The sequence below is a fragment of the Neovison vison genome, chromosome 4, assembly GCF_020171115.1.
Source record: "Neovison vison isolate M4711 chromosome 4, ASM_NN_V1, whole genome shotgun sequence".
Lineage (NCBI taxonomy): Eukaryota > Metazoa > Chordata > Mammalia > Carnivora > Mustelidae > Neogale > Neogale vison.
In genome coordinates, this window is record NC_058094.1 from 77,742,900 (window position 1) to 77,765,502 (window position 22,603).

Below are 22,603 nucleotides of genomic sequence, written 5' to 3' on the forward strand. Positions count from 1 at the left end.
CCTGCTATCCTTCAAGCCTTCACCCCTTGTGTGTGTCTGACACAACCCTGAGTCAATTCCAAACAGTCTTGTCCTGACTCCCTGGCTTTCCTTCAACACTCTGTAATTTATGAATATTCCAGCTTCTTATATCACCCAGCAAACTCCACCCTATATAATAATCATTTCAGCAGTGACTTATTCTGTATTAGAGGATTAGCTAATGTTGACTGAACATTTTTTTTGACAGATATACCATTGCTATACTGTCTAGATCTTGGTACACAGAGGTGTTCAGTGAACACTGATTGGACCAGAGTATGTTGTTGACTTTTTCTCCACCTCATCTCCTTAGAACAAACCACGCCCTCTCCTACTTCTTGGTCTCCCGCCAGTGCCGCACCCACTCCTGCCCAGCACTCCACCTGCCTTCCAAAAGACTATCCCACACCCACACTCCTTACAGCCATCAGGCCAGGGAAGCTGTTGACCTTGATCCCAACTACAGGAGTCAGATTCTGCTGGGGAACTGCTGCCCTGCTCTGCACTATGCAGAGAACTGACCTGGCTCCCTGCGCACTCCCTGTCCCCCACCCAAGGACTCCTGCACCTGCCTCCTTTTTGGTCTCTAACACAAGGGTTCCCACTGTCCCTACCCCTCCAGGTTGTGCTTTGAAAACACCTGGAGAACCTTCCAACCCATAAATTCTGACTTAATAATCCAGGATGCAGCCTGGATATAAGGATTTTTCAACATCCAGGGTTGATTCTTGTATTTGAACAGTGTGCGTCCAGCTATAGCAATCGAATATCCAGCCTGTATAACTGGCAGCCTGGGGAAAAAAGAGGAGGGGTGGGGGAGGAAAGGAGGGAGGGAAGGAAGGAGGGGAGGAAGGAAGGAAGGAAGAAAAGAAGGCAGGAAGGGAAGGAAGGAAGGAAGGGAAGGAAGGAAGGAGGGAGTGAAGAAAAGAGGGAAGAAAGGAAGGAAGGAAAAGAAAAGAAAAGAAAAGCGGAGTCAAGGGGGCCCCAAGGCGGGGCCCCAAGGTGGCTCCACCCAGTGCGAGGGCGGAGCCTCCCCCACCTCGGACTTGGCCTAGGGCAGACGCGGAGATAAACTCCCTAACCTCGCACAGCCGGGATCCTGCGACGCGGCGCCGGTGTCAGACCACTGCTTGTCCACTGACCGCGAAGGCTGCGTGTCCCGGGTGAGTTTCCGAAGTCCAGACCCGGGGCCGGGCGAGACCTCCGCGAGGAGGTGGCGCTGCACCCCTCTGAGACGCCGTGGCTCTGCGCCCAGCCAGCCACCCGCCTGCGGGCGGTAAAGCTGTGGCGGGGTGGCCTGAGGAAGGGGGGTGGGTGGCATTGCGAGAGAGGGCGCGGGCCGGTGAGCCCCGGCCTTGAGGCTGGGAGTGAGCGGGCGAGAGCGCCACGCTGCTCTCTGCTGCCCAGCGCGTCTACCACTCTCTCCCCACCGTGCCCAGCCCATCACAGACCTCTCACCGGGGCAGCTTGCTGCGTCCTGGCGTGGGAGGCACAAGAATTCTGTTTACATTGCCTCATGTTAGTTCAGCCTTTTTTTTTTTCCCCAAAGTAAGCTCTAGGCCCAACATGGGGCTTGAACTCACGACTCTGAGATCAAGAGTTGCTGCTTTCCCGACTGAGTCAGGTGCCCCAAAATTTTTCAGCTTTTGAACTAAGTAGTCAGACCCTTACACACCAAAGTGTGTAACCCGATTAAATTTAATGTGCTCTGTAACTTCCTAAGACAGAGTCTTTACACTAAAACGGAACCTTACATTTACTTTTGTTTGTAAGTATACTTACTGTCACTGTCTTTCCTTGCTATGGGCAGGGATCGGAATTTATATGCTAGCAGAACACCAATCATAGCTCTAGCCAGTCCAGTCATTTTGCTGTTATGGTCCTGGCATTGTTCTAGAAAGGCTCCCACATTATGGGCATTAGGAGTGGAGACAGAGGTGATATGTAACTTGGCAGGTGCTGAAATCCAGCCCAACTCCTCTTGCCCCACCCCCACCCTATACACCCTGGAAGGAGGAGTTGTGTGCAGGGCAATGAGAACCTTCCCCCTCACCACCAATTTGCTCAGAAATTTCATAAGGGATCTTAGGGGACAGTATTACACACCTTAACACTTTACCTGTATTAAGTTTTAACTTCCACAGCTCCCCGGTTGGTGCATCCTGCAGAATCCCATTATTTAGAAGAGGAAACTGAGGCACAAAAGATAAAATATTTTAACCAAGTCTGCAGAAAAGTCAGTGGCAGATCCAGAATTCCAACCCAAACTTTAATCTCTACACCGCACTACCTGTGCAGATACTCAGTAGACACCCTAAACACCAAATGAGAGAGACCTCAGGATGCCAAGCTATTGAGAACTTAATAAGCAGCTGCCCAGACAGTGATAAGTGGTAAGACCTTGCTCTAGGTCTTACATCATGCCAGCACTGAACCGTGGAATCTGAAGTTTAGGGCCTCTGGCATTAAGAACCTTTCCCCAGGTCAGTGGTGAAACTTCTAGCCACCATATGGTGTTGGAGCCCACTGAGGAGAGAAATAGAACTCTCTCTCTTTGGTGCCTGGGTGGCTCAGTGGGTTAATGCCTCTGTCTTCAGCTCAGGTCATGATCCCGGGGTCCTGGGATGGAGCCCCGCATCGGGCTCTCTGCTCCACAGGGAGCCTGCTTCCTCCCCTCTCTCTCTGCCTGCCTCTCTGCCTACTTCTGATCTCTCTCTCTCTCTCTCTCTGTGTCAAATAAATGAAATCTTTAAAAAAAAAAAAAAAAAGAACTCTTTCCCTCTGGCATGGACTCTCATAGTGGTGTGCCTGAAAGGGGGCATGGATGAATTGGTGTGAGTCCTCTCATGGAAGGAGTGTTGACAGTGCCCAGCCTGCTGCCTGTGGAGGGTACCCAGGGTGTTCCATTACTGTGGGAAGGCGGACCCTCATCCTTGCAGGTCTGAAGACACATACCCCACAATTGAACTTAAAATGAGAGTCTGAAAATCACCACTTGCCCTTCAGGTCACCTTCCTTCCAAATTCTGCAGCAACCCCCCATGTATGCCCCCCCATAAATAAGTCTTTAAAAAAATAATACCAATACAAACCCCAAAGGAGGCAAAAGTAAAACCAGAAAGGTAGCAGTTACCACATAGACATTACAATATAGTTATGACTTTGATCATAAAAGCAGTCAGTGGGACTTGGGATTATTATGAAGAAAGGTTAACTGTGAGAAAGAATTAACTTTTCCTTCAGGTCAAATATTGGTGAGGTTATAGATCCTGGTTAGGGAACATTCTGTCCTGTCCTACTCAGATATGGGCCCAGCTTGGTTCTGTGAATGAAAGTTGGCCAAGACACAGTCCCTGTGTCTAAGTTCAGAGTTTGCTACCAAGATAGAAGCTTAAATAACACGTCCCGGTTTCTGCTGCTGTCTCAGAAAACATGAGCTCCATGTAGTCCACACACTCAGAGCGAGTGGTCACGGATGGCTTTGTGTGGCTCTCTCTTCCTTTACAGGTCTCATCCACAACATGGCTTCCAGCCTGAAGTCATCCAAGGAATTGCTCGTTTTCTTAGGAAAATCGATGATTGCTTTTCTGGAGTCTTTGATTTTCACCATCATCCCCAAACCACGGAAGAATGTTGCTGGTGAAATCGTGCTCATCACTGGGGCTGGGAGCGGCCTGGGAAGGCTCTTGGCCCTCCGATTTGCCCGCCTTGGATCCGTGCTGGTTCTCTGGGATATCAACAAGGAGGGGAACGAGGAAACGTGCAGGATGGTGCGGGAAGCTGGAGCCACGAGAGTTTATGCCTACACTTGCGACTGCAGCCAGCGGGAAAACATATACAGAGTGGCCGAGCAGGTAGATCTTGTGTCTTGCTGTTCCCTGCGGGGAGTAAGCCCTGTACACGGATACACTCGTGTGCCTCTGTTTCTCTGTCCCTTTGCCTTGCTCAGTGCAGCTTTGCCTGTCTCCAACTTCCCTTTAATTGAAAAAGTTTTGGGGAGTGAGAATTAGGATTTGTGAATTGTCATTGTATACCATACACCACATGAAACACCCCAGCTGTATTGTATCCTAATCCTATAAAGGGAGGTCCATGACTATCTCCATTTCACAAATAAGAAAACCAAGGCTTAGGGAGGTAAGTAGCTCCCCTAAGGAACAGGTACTAAGTAGCAAAGATCCGGCTTAGCCTTGAGTCTGTTGACTCCATAGTACACACTTGGCCCTGCCAACCAGGTGGTACAGACTGTGTTACAGTATAGGAGGTAAAGGGTGGCCCTCTTCTTGAAGGAGAAAGGAGACATACAGATAATGAATAACTTCTCAGTGGTCCCAGAGCTAGTCCTTGACTAAGCCAGGACTTGAACCCATATCTGGTCTGAGCTGAAACTCCCTATTTCTACCACACCACAGTGCCTTTCATTTGAATGTGTATTTCTCTTAAGTAATCATAAGAAAATCAGAATATTTCATTCATCCTAAAGATGCTTTAACCACAGTTGCTCCTTTGGTGATGATACAGCTGCACATTTAAAGAAGACTTTAAGGAAATCAAAACCCCAGTAAGCAGTGGTAAGAGGTTTTTTGTTGTTATTGTTGTTCATCGAGGCAGGTACTTATTTGCTGCCTCTTTTCCCTCACAAGGTTTTTCTCTATACCCCCATCGGCATGAGTACTCCGCTCATCACTCTCCTGGGCCACCTTTTTGGCGGCCCCCAGAATTCCCCAATTTAGCGAGAAAGAAGGAACCAGACGGGCCTGCAAAGAGCAGCCCAGCCCCATTGGAAAGTTCTTACACAGCTTCTAGCCCCTACCTCATATACCCTTGCTGTTTCCCACCTTACTTCCTAGTGGTAAGACTGGCAAGTCATTGGCAGGTGAGTGTGCAGCTTCTTTTGAAATTTGTCTTTAAATTCTATACATCTGTGACTACCATCTCCAGTCCCACGGAGCCCCATACAGTCTGGAGACCCCAACCTGACAAGCTAGTGCCTCCCTCAAAGTGCCAACCTCACAGATGAATGTCTGTGCACTTACAGCGATGATCACCTGGCCTGTCCCCTCATGCTGACTGCAAACAACTTCTGTAGCCACTCTTAAGCAATCTTCGGTTCATAGTCACATACTGAAGACCATCCAAGCTAACTAATATTAGCAAGCTAATACGAGGCACTCTATAAATAACCACCTCTTCCCCCATATCTGTGGCTTAGTTCTGACCAACATGCTTAGTTCAGAAATGGTCAAATGGTACATATTACCAGTTCATTATTCAGCTTTTCTTACTTATGGGTCTTAAGAAGAGTTGATTAGGTGCTCTTCGGAATTCAGGGGAAGCAAACTACTCTCCACTCATGAACTGGCCATTTGCACTTCTTCCTCTGGAGAGAGGAAAGATACCAAAGGATTTTCTAAAAGTATTCCAGAGAGCAGTGATCATGATGAAAGGTTTCAGATTGGTATGACATTGTGTCATCTCCACAGACCCCAAGAACTTTGAAAGCTAGTGTCCTCAGATCATAGTTTGGCACTAAGTTCAGGAAGGTTTGGCACTAAGTTCAGAAAGGTTTGCTACTTGGCAACCTAGGTAAGCAATTATTTTAAACAATAAACACATGAGAGTGGGGCTGTGTCATGGTTGCTTACCTTTGCTGAGGCATGTAGAAGTGTCCTGACTACATTTAATGACTGATCCCGTAGACAAGTCAAATCAGAATCAATTGACTGCATTGGTTCAACAGCGGTGGAGGGGGGAGAAGGGGGCTTATTTGTGACAGCTATGAGAATTCCTTAAGGTTTATTTTTGCTTCCTGATATTAGTTCAAGGTCAAGTTTCAGGATCATTTCATCTTTTAAACCATGTCATCACTGGTAGAAGCAGACCTTTCTTTATTGCCCACCACCACTAATGAGTACTGGTTGGGAAGTTCATATCAGTCATCTTGGACAGTTTAAAGTGAGATGCTGACTTGCACGATCTTCTGGCTTTTCCTTCCTTCCTTTTCTTTTTTTTTAAGATTTTATTTGTATATTTATCAGAGAGAGCAGGGGAAAGCACAAGCAGGGAGAGTAGCAGGCAGAGGGAGAGGGAGAAACAGATTCCTGCTGAGCAGAGAGCCCCATGTAGGACTTGATCCAGGACCCTGAGATCATGATCTTAGCTGAAGGCAGACACTTAAATCGACTGGGCCACGCAGGTGCCCAGTCTTCTGGCTTTTATTATAGCTGGGTTGTTTGTAGAGAAATCTCCACCAGCAGGCAGGCCCAGCTTATGTGGGAGTCTCACTAGACTTGTCATTCAAGGTTGAACACACTGTTGCCACATTCTTACAATGAGGAGAATAATGAATGCAAAAAAAAAAAAAAGAAAGAAAGAAAGAAAACTAGTCTGTTGCATTTTCCCTTAGCTGCTACCCTATGTCTCTTATAAAACAACACAGTGCAAACATGCTTACTCTGATTGCATGGACGAGCATTTTATTGAGTTATCATTGGTCAGTAATACTTAAATATATGTCACATACAATTAAACCTGATCCTTTTTTTTCCCCTAATGTGGCAGAAGCTGAATACTCATGATGTCTTTCCAAGCTAATTTAAAGAGCAAAAGCAGACTTTGGAACAAGATAATCCTTTAAAAAAAAAAAAAAGATAAACCTATATACAAAACAGATAAAGCAATATAAACCTATATACAAAACAGATAAGGCAATAGGAAGAAAGATTATTCAGATGAAAAATCTTATCACAAGTGCTTAGCCCAGTACATTTAAGGTATGATTCATAAAGATACAGTATTCATATGCTGCAAAGACACAAGCCACAGATAATGAAATCAGGTGCCATTTTGAAATTAAAGTCTGATGTTAATTTTGTCAAGTATATGATAACATGCTTTATTCAGGTGAGAGGGGGCAGTGGACACACACATCTTTTTATTTCTCTGAGATGTCATTTCTGGCTTTGCCATCCCTGACTCTGAGCAAGGCTATGAGCTTCTGATGCTACTATCCTACTGGCTTCCAGTCCACGGCCCTGTCCAGCTTTTTTTTTTTTTTTTTCATTTGAGTATAGTTGACACACAATATTATATTAGCTTCAGGCATACATCGTGGTGATTTAACAGCTCTATGTGCTAGGGTATTCTCACCACAGGTGGAGCTACTCTCTGCCACCACACAAGGGTACCACTGACTATGTTCCTCGTGCTGTGATTTTATTCCCATGATTTATTCATCCTGTAACCAGAAGCCTGTATCCAATTTTGCCTTAGGTAGGGCTAGTTGTTTCTAGCCTTGACTTTTGTTCAGCTTGAATTTGACTAAATATTTCACCCACTCTCCAAATAAAACTGATCTATTTCCAGTGCTTTTATCTGAAAATGCTACCATAAGGTGAGGTTTCCTTGGTCCTATTTATTTCATCCTCAGTTTTCCCTAGACTGCCACTCTGGTTGGCTCAGAAATCCCTACCATGTCACCCTCATTGCTGGGGCTCAGGCCTTCCAGAGCAGTGGATGAGGTGGTAGCTTCCACCTGGCTTCAGTAATACATCCTGCTCTGTGCCAGAATGTGCCATCCATGTAGAGAGCTGTATACACACACACACACACACACACACACACACACAGCTAGCATTGTAAGGGGTACTGCTGTGAGCTTCCTGTTCAGCATAGGGCAACTGCAACCGGGGTTCTCTCTGATTGGGGGGGCAGAGCCCCTGCTTAGGATACAAATTACAGGAATGGAATCTAAGCACAGAAAGGAACAAAGGGATAGATACCACCATCTCATGGCACCAATCCTGAAAAATCCTGCACTCACTTCTGCCATAATAGCCAAGATTACAAGCTAAAGATTTACTATAAGTGAAAGGCTCCAAGGTCCCGCGCAGAAATTATATTTCTTAAATACAAGTTATGGAGTACCTACTTTGGCCAGCATTACAGCAGCAAATGGGGCTTACTCTAATCCTCCCTTCACATATCTTAATACCTAGAAGCTGTGGTAGGGGGAAGAAAGCCAGCTAGTTGGTATAAGCAGGACAGACAGGTTCTGAGCTGTGGCATGTGCATAAAACCTGTTTAGAAATGTCATGCTTCCTCTGTGCCTTCCTACTCCACCCCATCTCGGTGTGTGCTGGGTCTTGATTTATATCACATGACTGTAATGCCTATCTCAGTGATTGAAATAACCTACTACTTACATGGAGTGTGAAAGAGGAACTAGAATGGCTCTAACTGCTCTATTAAGGAAAGTAGCCCTGCAGTGTTGGAACCATCCTAGAAAGGGGGGAAGAACTGAGAAGAAAAGCATCAGACGTGGATCTCTGATGTCTGCATACTTTGCAAAGTAAGGAACCTCCATCGGAGTTAACTTTTTTTTTTTTCTTTTTTTAAAGACAGCTATTTACCTTTTTATTTTTTTATTCTAAAGATTTTATTTATTGATTTGGCAGACAGAGATCACAAGTAGGTAGAGAGGCAGGCAGAGAGAGAGGAGGAAGCAGGCTCCCCGCTGAGCAGAGAGCCCGATGCGGGACTCGATCCCAGGACCCTAGGATCATGACCTGAGCCGAAGGCAGATGCTTAGGGACTGAGCCACCCAGGCACTCCATATTACCCTGTGTTTTGTTTTGTTTTGTTTTGTTTTGTTTTTTAATTTTTATTTATTTATTTGACAGAGATCACGAGTAGGCAGAGAGGCAGGCAGAGAGAGAGAGAGGAGGAAGCAGGCTCCCTGCAGAGCAGAGAGCCCGATGCGGGGCTCGATCCCAGAACCCTGGGTATGGAAATTTAAGCTTAGATCATGTAACGAATTACTCCATGGGTGGTGTGTTGCTCTTGTTATTCAATGCAGGTTAAAAAAGAAGTTGGCGATGTCTCCATCCTAATCAACAATGCCGGAGTCGTGACAGGCAAAAGTTTCCTCGACTGCCCAGATGAGTTGATAGAAAAGGCTTTAGATGTGAATTTTAAAGCACATTTATGGGTAATTATTGTTTCTTCTCATAATAAATCTAAAGTTACTCTGAATTTAGAAGTACCTTCCTCTTTTTTTCTTACAATTTTATTCACCTCTAACTAAAGCACGGACTTCTCAATTTCAGATTTCTCCTGCTTGACCCCGATGCTCCCCCTCCCCCGCCCTGGATCCAACTTAACCTACACATGCGTGAGTCTTTGCTCGGAAATCCTGCAAAGACAACTGTCCTATGGTTTTACTGTCATTTATTGATTATATCAGGTTCTGTCCTAGGCACTTCCTGTATAATCCTTGAAATAGCTCAGTGAAATAAGGGATCAGAGGAGTTAAAAGATTTGCTCAAGGCTACACAGAAATGACATCACATAAACTTGACAAAGGTGACCTTTTAATTTCCCAAAACTGGAACCCTTTTGAAAGTGGAAAAGATAATAAAAAATAATAATGATGATGATTGAAAAGAGAAAGTGAAAGAGAACATTATTAATAAACAAGCATTAATCAGGTCTATTCTGGGCAAACCAAGATGTGCAGTCACCTCACTCAGTATCTAATCAAGAAAAAGAGAGTTTCTACCAGTAGCCTGGGTGACATTAAAGGGCACAGGACAGGTGCCACGGACATTAAGGATCATAGCCCCTGACTTCTAATATGATGTGCCCCTTGCAGAATTTGGGTTTTCCTAGCTTTTGCTGAACCTAGTCTTGCCACACCTCCCCATCCACAGGCATGCCCCCCATTGCCTCTCTTTGCCCCACTGCCGTGGGTGGCTGTCTGCTGGGAGGGTGTATTTGCTGGAGACTTCTGAGCTCGCTCCACCTCCTTACACCTCCCCAACAGACTCCCTGCCCTACCATCATTGGCAGCCTTCAAATGTTATTTGGACTTTGTCGGTTTCTGTCACCTCGTTTCACCAAAAGTGTCCTGGCACTGGTGGTATTGTTGGTGTTCTGTATTGTTTTCAGGAGAAAGATGGAAAGATTCTGAACTAAGTGAGCACCGTGTTCCTTTGGGAGCTACTGCAAGTGACTTATGTGTTCTTGTCCCAAATATCCCTCTCCTTTGTTAGAATGAAGTTAGATTCTTGGGCCAGAATGAAAATAAAACCATCATCCCATTCATAGTCTCCACTTCTGTTGCGTTCTTTTTCTTCCTGGGTCTCTTCTTTCCCTGCTTTCTCTCTCTTCCTCTAATTGTCCCCAGAGTCCTGGTGTCCCTGACCCCAGTCATTCTCACTCCGGACACTCTTTCTAGGCAAGTCTGCATACGTTCTTTGAGCCCCTGCATGGAGTAGGCACTTAATTGCTAGTGAGTCAGAGGGCTCCTGGTGGCCATGCTCCCAAGGGATGCGTCCCCAGGGAGAAGTAAAGAGACTCACCTCAGACCATCAGAACTCAGGGAGCTTTTCATTATGCTTTGCTGTGGGCTCGCTTTGATTTTCTGCCTCTAAGTGTTAGTTATCACTTGGAAAGTCGTTGTGATGCACGCAAAGGTCATTTGACTTCTATAAGAGATCCCTTTTCTCGTATTTACTCATATGATTTAAGTGCGAAAATAAATATGAAATAGAAATTCATTGAAATATGCAAGTATTCCTGTCTAATGAGTTATTTCTGTGTTGTAGAACATATCTTCTGTCAAAGCTCATTTCTCTCTCCTTTACCTTCTTTTCCCCACAGGTCCCACATCAAAGGTGAAGGTGCTCTATATTACTGAGACACAGCACACACCCATTCTTTCTAACATATCCTCTCTGCTGACATGGCATCGAAATTAGAAACCATTATTCAAAGAAGTAGAGACGAACTTCAAAACAAAGTGATTTTTTAAACCAAAGCCAATAGTGGCATGTCCTGTGCACAACGTTCAGAAAAATTTGAAATCCAAATATGATCCAAGAGGTGAAAAAAGGCAGTATAAATCTAAATTATCATATCTCCAGTACTCTCACTGGTGTGTGGGTTGTGCCTGCCACAGTTAAGATTCTCCCATACTTCTTGAATTATTGTCAGAATATTGTTTTTTAAAGTAACATATACATGAAATATAAGTCTAAATAAGTTGTTTTGAACAATATTGGAACTGCCGTCATTAAATACTGATTTGCCAGGTTGAACAAACTAAGAGGCTTGCTTGCCAGATGTTTACATTTTTATACCCCAGTGCCTTCAGGTAGTTTGATGAGCTTAAAAGACTGTTTTCATCACAACGATCATATAAACATCTGAAAAAAGTGTAAAATGTTAACAGTTCTTTCTTGCTCCTCTTAGACTTATAAATCCTTTCTTCCTGCTATGATCGCTAATGAGCATGGACATTTGGTTTGCATTTCAAGTTCAGCTGGATTAGTTGGAGTAAATAAACTGGCAGGTAAGAGAAATGTATTATTTAGCAGTTGCAAAAAGTTTTATAACTTTATCTTACTTAGCTCTGAACAATCAACACTGACTTGATGTACCAGTGATAAAGGGTTATAAATTAAGAAACATATTCAATAAGGTAAGTGGTTGAGAACATGGTACAGCAGAACTGCCTATCAGATTTGCTTACATGCAGTTGAACTATGCACTTTAGAATGATTAAGTCAGCACAATCTCCTGGGCTTTAAAAAAAAAACAGAGAGGGGCCTGGGTGGCTCAGTCGGTTAAAGGTTTGCCTTCTGCTCAGATTGTGATTCCAGAGTCATGGGATCCAGTCCTGCATCAGGCTCCCTGCTCCCTGCTCAGCCAGGAGTCAGCTTCTCCCTCTGCCTCTCCCCACTGGCTTATGTACTCTCCCTCTCTCTTTCTCTAGCTCTCTGTCAAATAAATAAACAAACAAACAAATAAAAGTTAAAGAGGAAAAGAGAGACCTTACTGATAAATTCTTTCTATGCAAGTGATTAGCATAGTCACTATCTGGGGGACCCCTGACACTGTTAATGGGATGGTAAAGAGAAGCACTCTGGCTTCTGAAATTTTCATTAAGTGGTCTCCTTCTGCTGGACATGTGAAGAAAGTTTCTCCAGTCCAAGAAATCTAAAATTAACCTCTCTGCTCTCCCACTGGTTAAAGACTCACAGCTCAAGATGGTAAGCACAGTTCAGCTCCATTATGGGAATAGAGTTCCCAGAACCATCAGTCACCCCAAATGTTATGCATCTGTACACATCTCCCCATAAGCGGGCCTCCCCTTCCTCCATCCTTCTTAGCATTCACTAGGTTTTATTGTGACCTTGTGGGTCTCTGAACTCCTGCTGGTCTATTTGTAGTTCCTATGAATCCTTTTCCTGGCACAGTATCTCTGTCTTAGGATACAAGACTCTCCCATGCCCTGCTCACCCTAGAAGCATGTGTAAGACTTTTGTAATTCCCATGGTGTGGGTCTTGGCTCCCCTGCTTCATAATCAGTGGGAGTGCTCTGCAGACTGCAGATTGCCTGAGTCCAGGTTGTTTCTGCTCATCTGAATTTCAGAGATGCAAGGGCTCAATGAGCTGCATTCATGCCCCACGACTCAGGTGATCCTGGAAGCTGCTCGGGACTCCCCTCTCCCCTTCCCTTCCTCTACTGTCTAACCTGCCGCAGTCTAGGAACGTGACTCTTGTCAGTTGTAGTGGCTGCCTCTCCCCAGAGGAAGGATGGCTCATTTGCCTCTTCTGACTTTGTGAGGAAAAGGAGAGTCAGAATCCACCTAAATGCCAGTTCTTCTCCAAGTGTTCTGTGAGTTCAAGATTCAGGTGTTCACTTGGCGTGAGTGTGATTGTAGACAGAAAACTCAAAACTGACATTGATGCCACTTCCCACTCCCGCTGCATTCTCAAGATGGGTAAGAAGTAGACGTTGATGTTTGCCAGTCTGTTTTTCTCCAGCAAAGGGAAAGTTAGAGGTTTAGTTAGAATATAGTTAGAATACTTAGAAGAAAATTTGATCTGAGTATCATGACCCACGATGATCTCTCTTGCCTGGACTCCTACATCCCTTATTATTTCATTTCTTCTGTGTGTCTCCCTGCCCCGATGCTCTTCAAACTCTTTGGGTCAGGGACTGGACACACATGTCATGCTCCACAGAACAGTTCACACAGTGTCTGACCTCTCATCAGTGTGGAAGTAAAGTCTAGCAGGGTGACCCGCAGGGGGCTCCCTGAAGCCCTGTGTCTCCCGGAGGGCACTTGGTCCTTGTCAACAGACCTTTAGGTGACGCTGCTCCTCCCCATGCATTCCTTACTTCCTCCGGTGGGCCAGACCAAGATCATACAAAACAAGAACTCTGACATGACTGTCCCATACTCCATGTGTATTCGTGTTTATGAGGAAAGCTTAATGTAATGCCGCTTAAAAACTCTGGCATATACATTGGCATTGTTTGCCTTTTTCAGATTACTGTGCAAGTAAATTTGCAGCCTTTGGATTTGCTGAATCTGTATTTATGGAAACAATAGTCCAGAAACTAAAGGGGATCAAAACCACTATTGTGTGCCCATTTTTTATAAAAACTGGAATGTTTGAAGGTTGTTCTACTGCGTAAGTATGTCCTTTGATTTCAAAGAAATGACATTTTTAAAAATGATTTTATTTTATTTATTTATTTATTTTATATTGTTCTATTCATTAATGTTGTTTTAAAAAGGCATTTTGTAGGATTCAGCCTGATTTATAAGTGATTTCAGAATTGTTTCTTTCTTCAAATGTGTTTGTGATCAAGACATTGAGTTTATTAATGGTTTGGGATGGTTTAATGGGATGGTTTATTAAGGCCGGGTCCAGCTCACCCCACGCCATAGCCAGATCTGCTAACCACCCCCCCAGCGTTCCTGGCCATAGTTTCTTTCAGCCACCAAACTCCATTCTGCACTCTTCCCTGACTGATTCCACAGCAAGACTGAAAATCATGGGGATGGGGGGCACAGATTCCCAATTCTGCATCTTGTGGAGATGTCAGGAAGTTGTTTAATATGGTTTCATGCAGATACATATATTGTATCATCAGTGTGTTAATTAGAGCATCATTTGCCATTTTAAAGTTAAGTTGTCACTAGCCTGTTGATAATAAAAGAGTAAAGAGAGAAATCGATCAGATCTGGAAGGGAAAGAAGTAAATAAGTGCTAATGTTTGCAGCCTTTTTTTATCCCTAATTTGTAAGATTTTTTTAGTAATTTATCATTTTTTTTTCTTAACTCCTTAGCCGTCCTTTCCTGTTACCCCTTCTGGAACCAGAGTATGTAGCTGACAAGATAGTAGATGGCATCCTGACAGACAAAGTATACTTAAATGTGCCAAAGTTTATATCCTTCATGTTGTTCTTAAAAAGGTAACCATATCAGCTTCCTATTACTTCTCTAACAAGCCAGTCAACAACTCATTCTCCTACCAGGAGGAGCCACTTTAAAAATATCTGTTAAATGAATGCACTTGGATCCCTTCCTTGTGCCTGTCTGCCAACATGACCTCAAATTCGCAGAGCCTAGAAGATGGAATTGGATCCTGCCAGCCACCTTAGTATTGCATTATTGTCAGAGAGAGTGGATTTACTGAATGACCTGTGGACAGATTGAAGTCTTTTTTTTTTTTTTTTTTTTTTAGGATAGATGGTCTTCTTGTGGGTATCACAGAGTAATTGCATTGGAACAGATATTGTGTCCACACTTCCTTGAGTACAGATCCCCAGAGTCAAGGGCAGACAGTAAGCCAAACATTTCAGGAAGTTATAGTATGGGTATAATTGGCAATAAAGGATAAATTTGAAGTATAAGAGGGTTAAAAGCATTGGAGGCAGGGACTAAAAAGATAACCACCTCTTGAAAACACCCTAGGGCATATTTGCTTACCCTCTCTAGTCCCATTTGGATTCAAATTCTAATTATACAGCACCCCCCACCCCATCGAGGTTTCTGCTTTGCAAGGAAACACATTCCGTGACTGAACCACTTTCCTCCATGGCACTGAAATCTGTCTCGTTTTAACGTTCACTGACTCTAGCTTTGCCCTTAGCGTTATGACTAATTCCATCCCTCTTGACAGCAGTTCTTGAGTTATTTGAACATAGATAGTATGGCTGGCAGCCACTGTCCTTCTTACATAAGGAAATGCCTTTTTCTTTCCTGTTAATTGTATCTACTTTGCACAACACACCAAAATCATTCCTATGTCCTTTCACGGACCAGGTTTCACCTAGCAAGAGGGATACAGCCGACAGGCTCTGGGAGGCAGGGCAAAGGACCTTGGACAAGCACTTTGAAATCTGGGATTATGATCCTGCAGCTTACTAAGTTTGTGACTCTGAGCATACCCTTTATTCTCCCAGCCAGTTTCTTGTTTACAATTTAGAAGTCAATGCTTGTTCGAGCTTGTGGATTAGTGAGCATCACGCAAGTTTTAGGACAGTGTGGGCGTTCACAGGACGGTGGCTATCTGTTGCTTAATCGATAGAAGTATGTGGTATAGTAATGCCAAGTGTAAAGAACAGAGGACTTAGTTTTTCTCATGTTTTTGAATAATCATAGAGGTTATATTTACTTTTATAAGATATGAAAGATCTACATAGTTCCTGAGAAGTGCTTGGAAACAAGAAGTTCAGTAAAGGGGATGACGTCACACATTCCCTCAAATATTCATTCAGTAGGCATTACAGAGTGCCTAATGTGTGCCACAAATTGCTGATGGTCCTAGGACCCGGGGTTACGGCAAAGAAGGAGAGAGAAAAGAGTCCTTGCCTTCACTGAAATTTTCTTCTTATGGGGTGGGTGGCAGGGAACAGACAAGAAAGTTAAGTAAAAGAAAAGGCGTGCTGGGTAGTCATAAGTTCTAGGAAGAAACAAGAAAGCAAGAAAGAGAAATCTAAGAGTAGGAGGCAGGCGGTGATGCAAGTTGAGTTTGGACGTTCAGTGTGTTGCTTAGGAGAGGGATCATGGACGAGGTAAAATGTGACATCCTAGAGAGCCCACAGATGGACAGTGAGCTTAGTGTCCTTTCCTTTCCTCTACTCTGAGGACAGGTCTTAGGTTTAATGTGCCTCCCCTTGCTCTGCATTGTGACTGTCAGAGGGGTGGGGTCTGTGCTGTCTTGGGAACGGTGAGTGGGCATGGAGATGAGCAGTCCTAGTTAGGTCTTGCCAAAGGTCCTGGGACCTATCTAATCCCACAGGAGTGCCAGAAACAGAGACTGAGGACTTCATTTGATTCCAGAAGAAACAGGCTCAAGAGTTAAGTAATGGACCTGGGATGGTTTGTAAGTGACAAGGCTAGGATTCAAGCCAGGCTTATCCAACGCCACAAGGCTTCACTGCTTCCTGTCAATCATGATGTAGTGCAGAGAAGCTTTGGAAACCGATGTGAGAATTGAGTCGAGTAAACATAAATAAAGCCAGAAGAGTTATAAAGGCCCTGAGCCAGTTCCCCCCATATAGTGGACAAGCCCCAAGTATCCTAAACCATGCACACTGATGTGTGCATTTGCAGTGACTCCCATCTGCAGCAAGTCAGTGACCCTGCATCTCGGCCGAGTTGGTCGAGGCGCTTCCATGATAGTAACCAAGAAAAACTTCTCTTGTGTTCTCTTTAGTATCTTGCCTGTCAAGATGGCAGTGCTTACGGCTGACTATATGGGTGCTTTTAATGTGATGGACAGCTTTGTTGGCAAGAACAAGAAAAACTAAAGACCAACTCAATGGCTGATACCCAGCATTCCAAATCCTATTTCAAGAAAAGCATTTTTGTCCAACAGTGTATCTGGAAACTACAAGTACCATTCTTTCTCTGCTCTCTGGACTATTTTCAACCAATACCTTTGAAAATAATGTTCCCATCTGCTTTCTGGTTGTTGTTGTTGTTGTTTTAGTTTAAAAAAGGAAGAGCCTATTTTTGTCATTTCTGCTTGCAACTGATTTGTTAAGAAAATGAATCCTGTCTCTCATGAACTGCCCTTCACTTTGGTCATTGGGGATGAGGCCCACGTGGAAGAGGTGGCTTTGCTTGAACCTGCAGCAGGGTACAGTGAGGAGTGAAGAGGATGGATGAGTACTTTGCTTGAATGCCCTCTATACAGAGGACACAGAGTTCAGGGTTCCCTGTCACCTTGAGTCCCATGTCCTTCTTTCCAAAGCCAGCCATACAAATGCTTTGTTCTACATGTCCCAGATACTCAGACTACATACCAGTCCCACTCAGGGTATTTCAGGGGCCACTGTGTCCTGCACATTCCCTGAATGAACTTAGTAGACAGTGATTTTCGACCAAATTCTGGGTAGGAGCATTTTTTTTTTCCCTAGAAGAGATTAAAGAATGGTTGCTTCTTATTCGGAAAATGACGTTCCACTGAGTTGGATGAACTGCTGCCTAGTGGACTGGAAAACATATTCATGTGATTAATTTCAAATGTTTAATTTAGTATTTCAGAGTGGGATTCGTGTTGTATTTTTCCACAGAATGGACAGGTCTATGAATTGGCATTCATCTGTGATGCCTTCATTTCAGATCTATTGTATGCTTACAGTTTAATGAACTGGCCAACTGGAGATTGGAGATTAACTATAAAAGGAAGATTAAGAAAAATGTGTTAATTACCATATCCCTGAAACTCCTTCCCAGGCTGGGAGGGGCATCTGCGCCTTGCGAGAAAAACAGGAGCCTTTGGCTCTCACCTTCTTTTGTGTGGGGAGCAGAAAAGGATGAGAAGTACCTCAGAAGACTCTGTGAGAGTCAAAAGAAACAAGTCATGAATATCTTGGGGGTAAGATGCTCTTAGAAAGGCAGTGGCCTCAGGGAATGTAGAATCTGGAATCCACTGTGGACTGATCTATCTTGAGCTGCCTGAGTGATTCTGACAACTCTGCCCCTATATTTCTTGTCTATGCAGAAAGCCTCCAAAAAGGGGGGGGGGGGACAACAACTTGTTTTATAATTATAAAAGTAATAGCTGAGGTTTTATTGTGCCTGGCACAAATCTATGCCCCTTACACATATTAGTTCTCTAAACAAGCATATCACACCATTACTCGAAGAATAATAAAGGTATTTGGTGTATGCTGAAGAATAAAAGGCATTTTATTTCACAAGAGTGACATCCTACTCAACTGCAGACGTGTACCAAGCAGCTCAAAAGGCCCTCTTAGCCTAACCAGCTAATGTTCCAAATCCTTGGTTAACAAGGTTAATTAAGAGAGAGGCACAATATTGCTCCCCTATTACAATTCCAAAAGCGTACATTCCAAGGGCCTATTTAGCTGAAGAATAAAGAAGAGACTCGAGGGATTTCCAAGAACAAAGGTCTGGGGCACAGTGGGCAGCCACTACGTCGTCACAACATTAACAGCAATTTTTTCTAATTGGAGTGCATCTTGGCTGGACTGCTACAAAGGCCTGAAATTCAATTGTGGTTTTACAGTACCCATGAAATTGTCTAAACAAATTTGGATTTACTTGAAGAGCTTCTATGAGAAGAGACCACATGTAAATTACAGCGTTCTAGAGGGTAATCTACAACAAGGTGACTTCATCCAAGGGGAGCAAGTGCTCTCCGCATTGGTTTCCCAGCAGTTTCCACTTGAAGTTTTGCCCTAATGAAGCCATGATCAAGAGCCTTATGCCTAAGCAAGTCTTGAGACATGGAAGCCTCAAAGATCATCCAGAATGACATGATTTGGCATCCAGGAGTCAGCCTGCTGCTCAAGAACTGAGAAGAGTTCTTGACATTAGAAGGAGTTTGGCTGGATACAAATGTGCAACCATGCCCTTGTTCTGTTCCTTTGGGTTTTACGCTGTGATGCAGTATTAGACCACAACAAAGTACTGCGGGCTGGGGAGCTGAGAAAACAACAATTTATTGCCTTACAGCTTTGGAGCCTGGAAGTCCAAAATCAAGGTGTCAGGTGATTTGTTTCTGTGACAGCTCTCTCCCTGGCTTGCAGAGAACATCCTTCTGTGTCCTCACACAGCCCTTCCTTGGTGTGTGGGTGCAGAGAGGGAGATCTCCCTCTTCCTCTTCCTGTAAGGCCGCTAATCCCATCATGAGGGCCCCACTCACATGACCGGATCTATCCTTTATTATCTTCCTGAAGCCTCATCTCCAAACACCACCACACTGCGGGTTTAGGGCTTCACTATATGAATTTGGGGAGATATAAACAGTCCATGATAGAAAAGGAAATCCAGGCTATACATGATCTTTACGCTCCTCAGTGTTCTAAGACTGAGGTAGTCATGATTTGTCAAATGAAGTCATTTAGAATCTTAGAGCTAGAGTGACTCAGATGTTTGGAAATAAACAAAAACAAAAAACCCTAATAGCACTTGAGAGAAACATGACCAAGAATTTGGGCCAACAAACAAGAGCTGACATGAGGCAAAATGTCCCATGCAGAACTAGTTTGTGAAGAGCTCTTACGGCAGTATCTGCACCTTCATTTCTGGGATAGTGGCCTGTTTGGGATTTATTCAAACATCCCAGCTCACTTCCCTCCCAAGCTACTGAATAGTTTCCTTCTGCTATGAACATGCCACAGCTGAGCCACTGAGATTGCCATTCGTGGCCTGGATTCCTTTTTTTTTCCCCTCATAAGTTTGCTATCAACTTGGAGACCAAACCAGTAACAAGTGCACCAGTCATTGGTGCTCAGCCCTTGGGGAGTCTGCTTCTAAGATGGTAATGTGAGTGTCCTTGTACCTGGGCCCCCTTCCTCTGGACCAGTACTAAGTAAAGCAGTGATGGCAGAGGTAAGGTCCCTCAGCTCCGTGTCCTCAGTTCCTGCTGCAGGACTTGAGCTTCATTGGTTGGCCTCACATTGTCTTCCTCCTAGCAGTTTCCAAAGGGTAGCCTTGATCTCCCATGGGGCCTCAACTCAGAGCCAGGCAGATCTGTCCCCCTTCGCTCCTTCTCTTCCCCCTGGTGGCCTTTCTGTGCTTCCTTCTTCTCAAGTCCACCACAACCCATCCCATCGCCCACTCTTTCCCAAGGGTAACTTCTCTTGCCTCACCAAGAAAATGGAAGTTGATAAGGACAAATTCCTTCAGCAACCCAAACTGATATCTTCACAGGCACTTCCTTCTGCCTTCACCTCCCTGCTCTGGTTGACCCTGTGGCTTGCACTTTCCTTCCAGTACTTTCCAGGGCTTTTCTTCCACACCTCAGTATCTCCACCTCCAAGCTGGTCCCTGCATCCTGTCAGTGTACTAAACACTGTGTGAAGCTGGAAACTAGCAAAAATAAATTAACTTTACAAAAACCTCCATCCCACTCCATCCCAGCAAATCTCTCTTCATTGGTAACATCATCTAAAATACAGCCTAGAGGAATTTGTCCATCTCCTCTCCTCACATTGGTTCCTAAGCCACCCTGCTTCCACCTCCAATGGGTCACAGCGATTTCTCTGAAAAACTTCCTGGGGATTTCACTCCACATCTTATTTACTTCTTAGGACTGATATTAACATCTCTGCCCTTGTTCTTGGTATCATCTGCCTACGGGCCTGTTCTGCTGTCCCCTCCTCAAATTATTAATGTTTGTCAGGTTTTATCCTTGGATTCCTCAATGTGTAGATCATGCCCCACCCCCAGGACTTCTAACCAAGTCCACTGTTCCTCCTTCTGGGCTCTGTCCATTATTATCAGCAAGATGGCCACTATCAGGGCTGCTTTCCAGGCAGCAGATGTAGGAAGGGACAAAGACTAAAGAAATAAAGGCATCAATTTGTCTTTTAAGAATATTTCTAAAAGCAGCCGCACAACACTCTTCAAACATTTGGGTCAGATGCTAGTGAGACTGGGGATTGTAGTTTTTCCTACAGTAGCCATGACTCCATCTAATAATTATAAGAGTGGGAAAATGGGCATTCAAGTCATCTTGGTCACAGACTCTCCCAAGTCACAGCTGGGAATTCAAATAAGTTTAGCTATGCAACTTGGGTCAAGTGAGGTGAACTTTCTGAAACCCTTTTCCAATTCTGCCACTGACTGTAATTCCTCATATGATTGTTGTAGGGATTGAGGTGACAATTATAAAATGCCTAATGTAAGGTTGGTTATATACTCAATAAACACCTGTCTCTACTATGTCCCCTAACTAAATTCTGACCTTGAACTTCCAGTTTGTGACAATGTGTGTGGTACTACTTGAAATCTCTTTATCTTACAATTATATTGACACTTTCTAACCTGTATATGAAAGGTATTTTAGTATTTCACAGTGAGAAGTGGAATTATTACCTCTGGATGAACATTTGTGAAGGTTACAGCATTGAGAAACAAGTCCACTGGAAGGCTGAGGTCTAATCAGAAGCTAATAGAAAGCTCCCTTTCTCCCCACTCCATACTATACACTAACAGACACCCAGCATAGCAGCAGATTACATTGCTATAAGTCACATTCTCTCTCTGAAAAGAAATACTTAGGGAAACCCAAAGATTACAGGGGAGACAGAAACAAGGATGCTAAGGGAATTTGAAGTCTTTGGCACTTATGGCCACAGAGAACATTGAACACAGCCAAGCTCCTAGCCAGATAACATCAACGCTCACACCAAAAGCCTACTTACCCCAGTTTCTATGACCCAATAAAATATGCTCAGCTTTGAACAAAAACTCACAGAATGTGCCAAAAATCAAGAAAAAACACAGTTTGAGGAGACAGAGTACCATTTGACCCACACTCAGATATAACAGAGATGTTCAAATTATCAAGAAAAGAATTTAAAATAACTATGATTCCTATATTAAGGGTTCTGATGGGAAAAGTAGATAAGTAGATAAAGTAGATGTTATCCAGCTAACAAGCCTTTTTCCTCTTTCCACAACACCTGAGTCATGTTAATACAGGGAATTTTGGAAAGCCCCTAGGAATGGGGGCTGATTGCCAGGGGAACCAACCATGACTAAAGGGTTGGAATTTTCAGACCCACACCCCAGCCTCCAGGGAATGAAGAGGGACTAGAGGTTTAATCAATTGCCAGTGGCCAATGATGTAATCTATCATGCCTAAGTAATGAAGCCTCCTTTAAAACACAAGAAGACAGGCCTTGGAGATATTTCCATGTTGGTGTATGCTTCTACCTGCCTGGAAGATGGTGCACTCCATTCCATGGGGACAGAAGTTCCTGCACTTGGGAACTTTCTGGGATTTATGTACCTCTTCACCTAGCTATTCACCTACATCTTTTATAATATCCTTTATAATAAACTGGTAGAAACAAGTAAATGATTCTCTGAATTAGTTGAGCCTTTCTAGCATATTAATCAAACTGGAGGAAAGGAATGGGAACCTCCAATTTATAGCCAGTGGCTCAGAAGCACAGATAACAACCTGGACTTAAAATTGCCTTCAAAATGAGGGAAGACTTGTGGTACTAAGGCCTGTCGACTTTAAAGTAAAACAGCCAGTTATTTTACCACAAAATGGGTCTATTCAGGAATAACAGAAATTGCAATTCAGGACATGCCATGGCAAACCATAAAGTCTAGAGATCAAAGGAGAGGAAGGTTACTTTCTAGAGAGAAAGAAGAAGGTGGGAGGGGCTGCTTTGAATGAAATCAGTTGGAGGCAAGTGAGAGTTCTAGGCTCTGATGGTTTCTCATTGGCTAAGCTGTGGTGTTTTCTTATTGGCTGAGCTTATTGCTGTGTCAGGAGTCCTCAG

General features: G+C 43.9%; 1 protein-coding gene across 1 annotated transcript; it reads left to right on the forward strand.

Moving 5' to 3' along the window:
- The first annotated feature begins 946 nt into the window (after positions 1-946).
- SDR16C5 (short chain dehydrogenase/reductase family 16C member 5) lies at positions 947-21,041 on the forward strand. The gene is made up of 7 exons (XM_044245565.1): positions 947-1,184; positions 3,528-3,874; positions 8,878-9,009; positions 11,274-11,373; positions 13,361-13,505; positions 14,168-14,293; positions 16,543-21,041. Exons 2-7 carry the CDS (start codon positions 3,542-3,544, stop codon positions 16,634-16,636), a joined length of 930 nt encoding a protein of 309 aa, XP_044101500.1. The 5' UTR covers positions 947-1,184; positions 3,528-3,541; the 3' UTR covers positions 16,637-21,041.
- The last annotated feature ends 1,562 nt before the right edge of the window (positions 21,042-22,603 follow it).

Bases quoted from the DNA above. Each gene is read 5' to 3' on its own strand.
- SDR16C5 (XM_044245565.1), top strand. From the start codon at position 3,542: ATGGCTTCCAGCCTGAAGTCATCCAAGGAATTGCTCGTTTTCTTAGGA. The intron at 3,875-8,877 runs GTAGATCTTGTG...TATTCAATGCAG, and splicing joins TATACAGAGTGGCCGAGCAG to GTTAAAAAAGAAGTTGGCGA. The intron at 9,010-11,273 runs GTAATTATTGTT...TGCTCCTCTTAG, and splicing joins ATTTTAAAGCACATTTATGG to ACTTATAAATCCTTTCTTCC.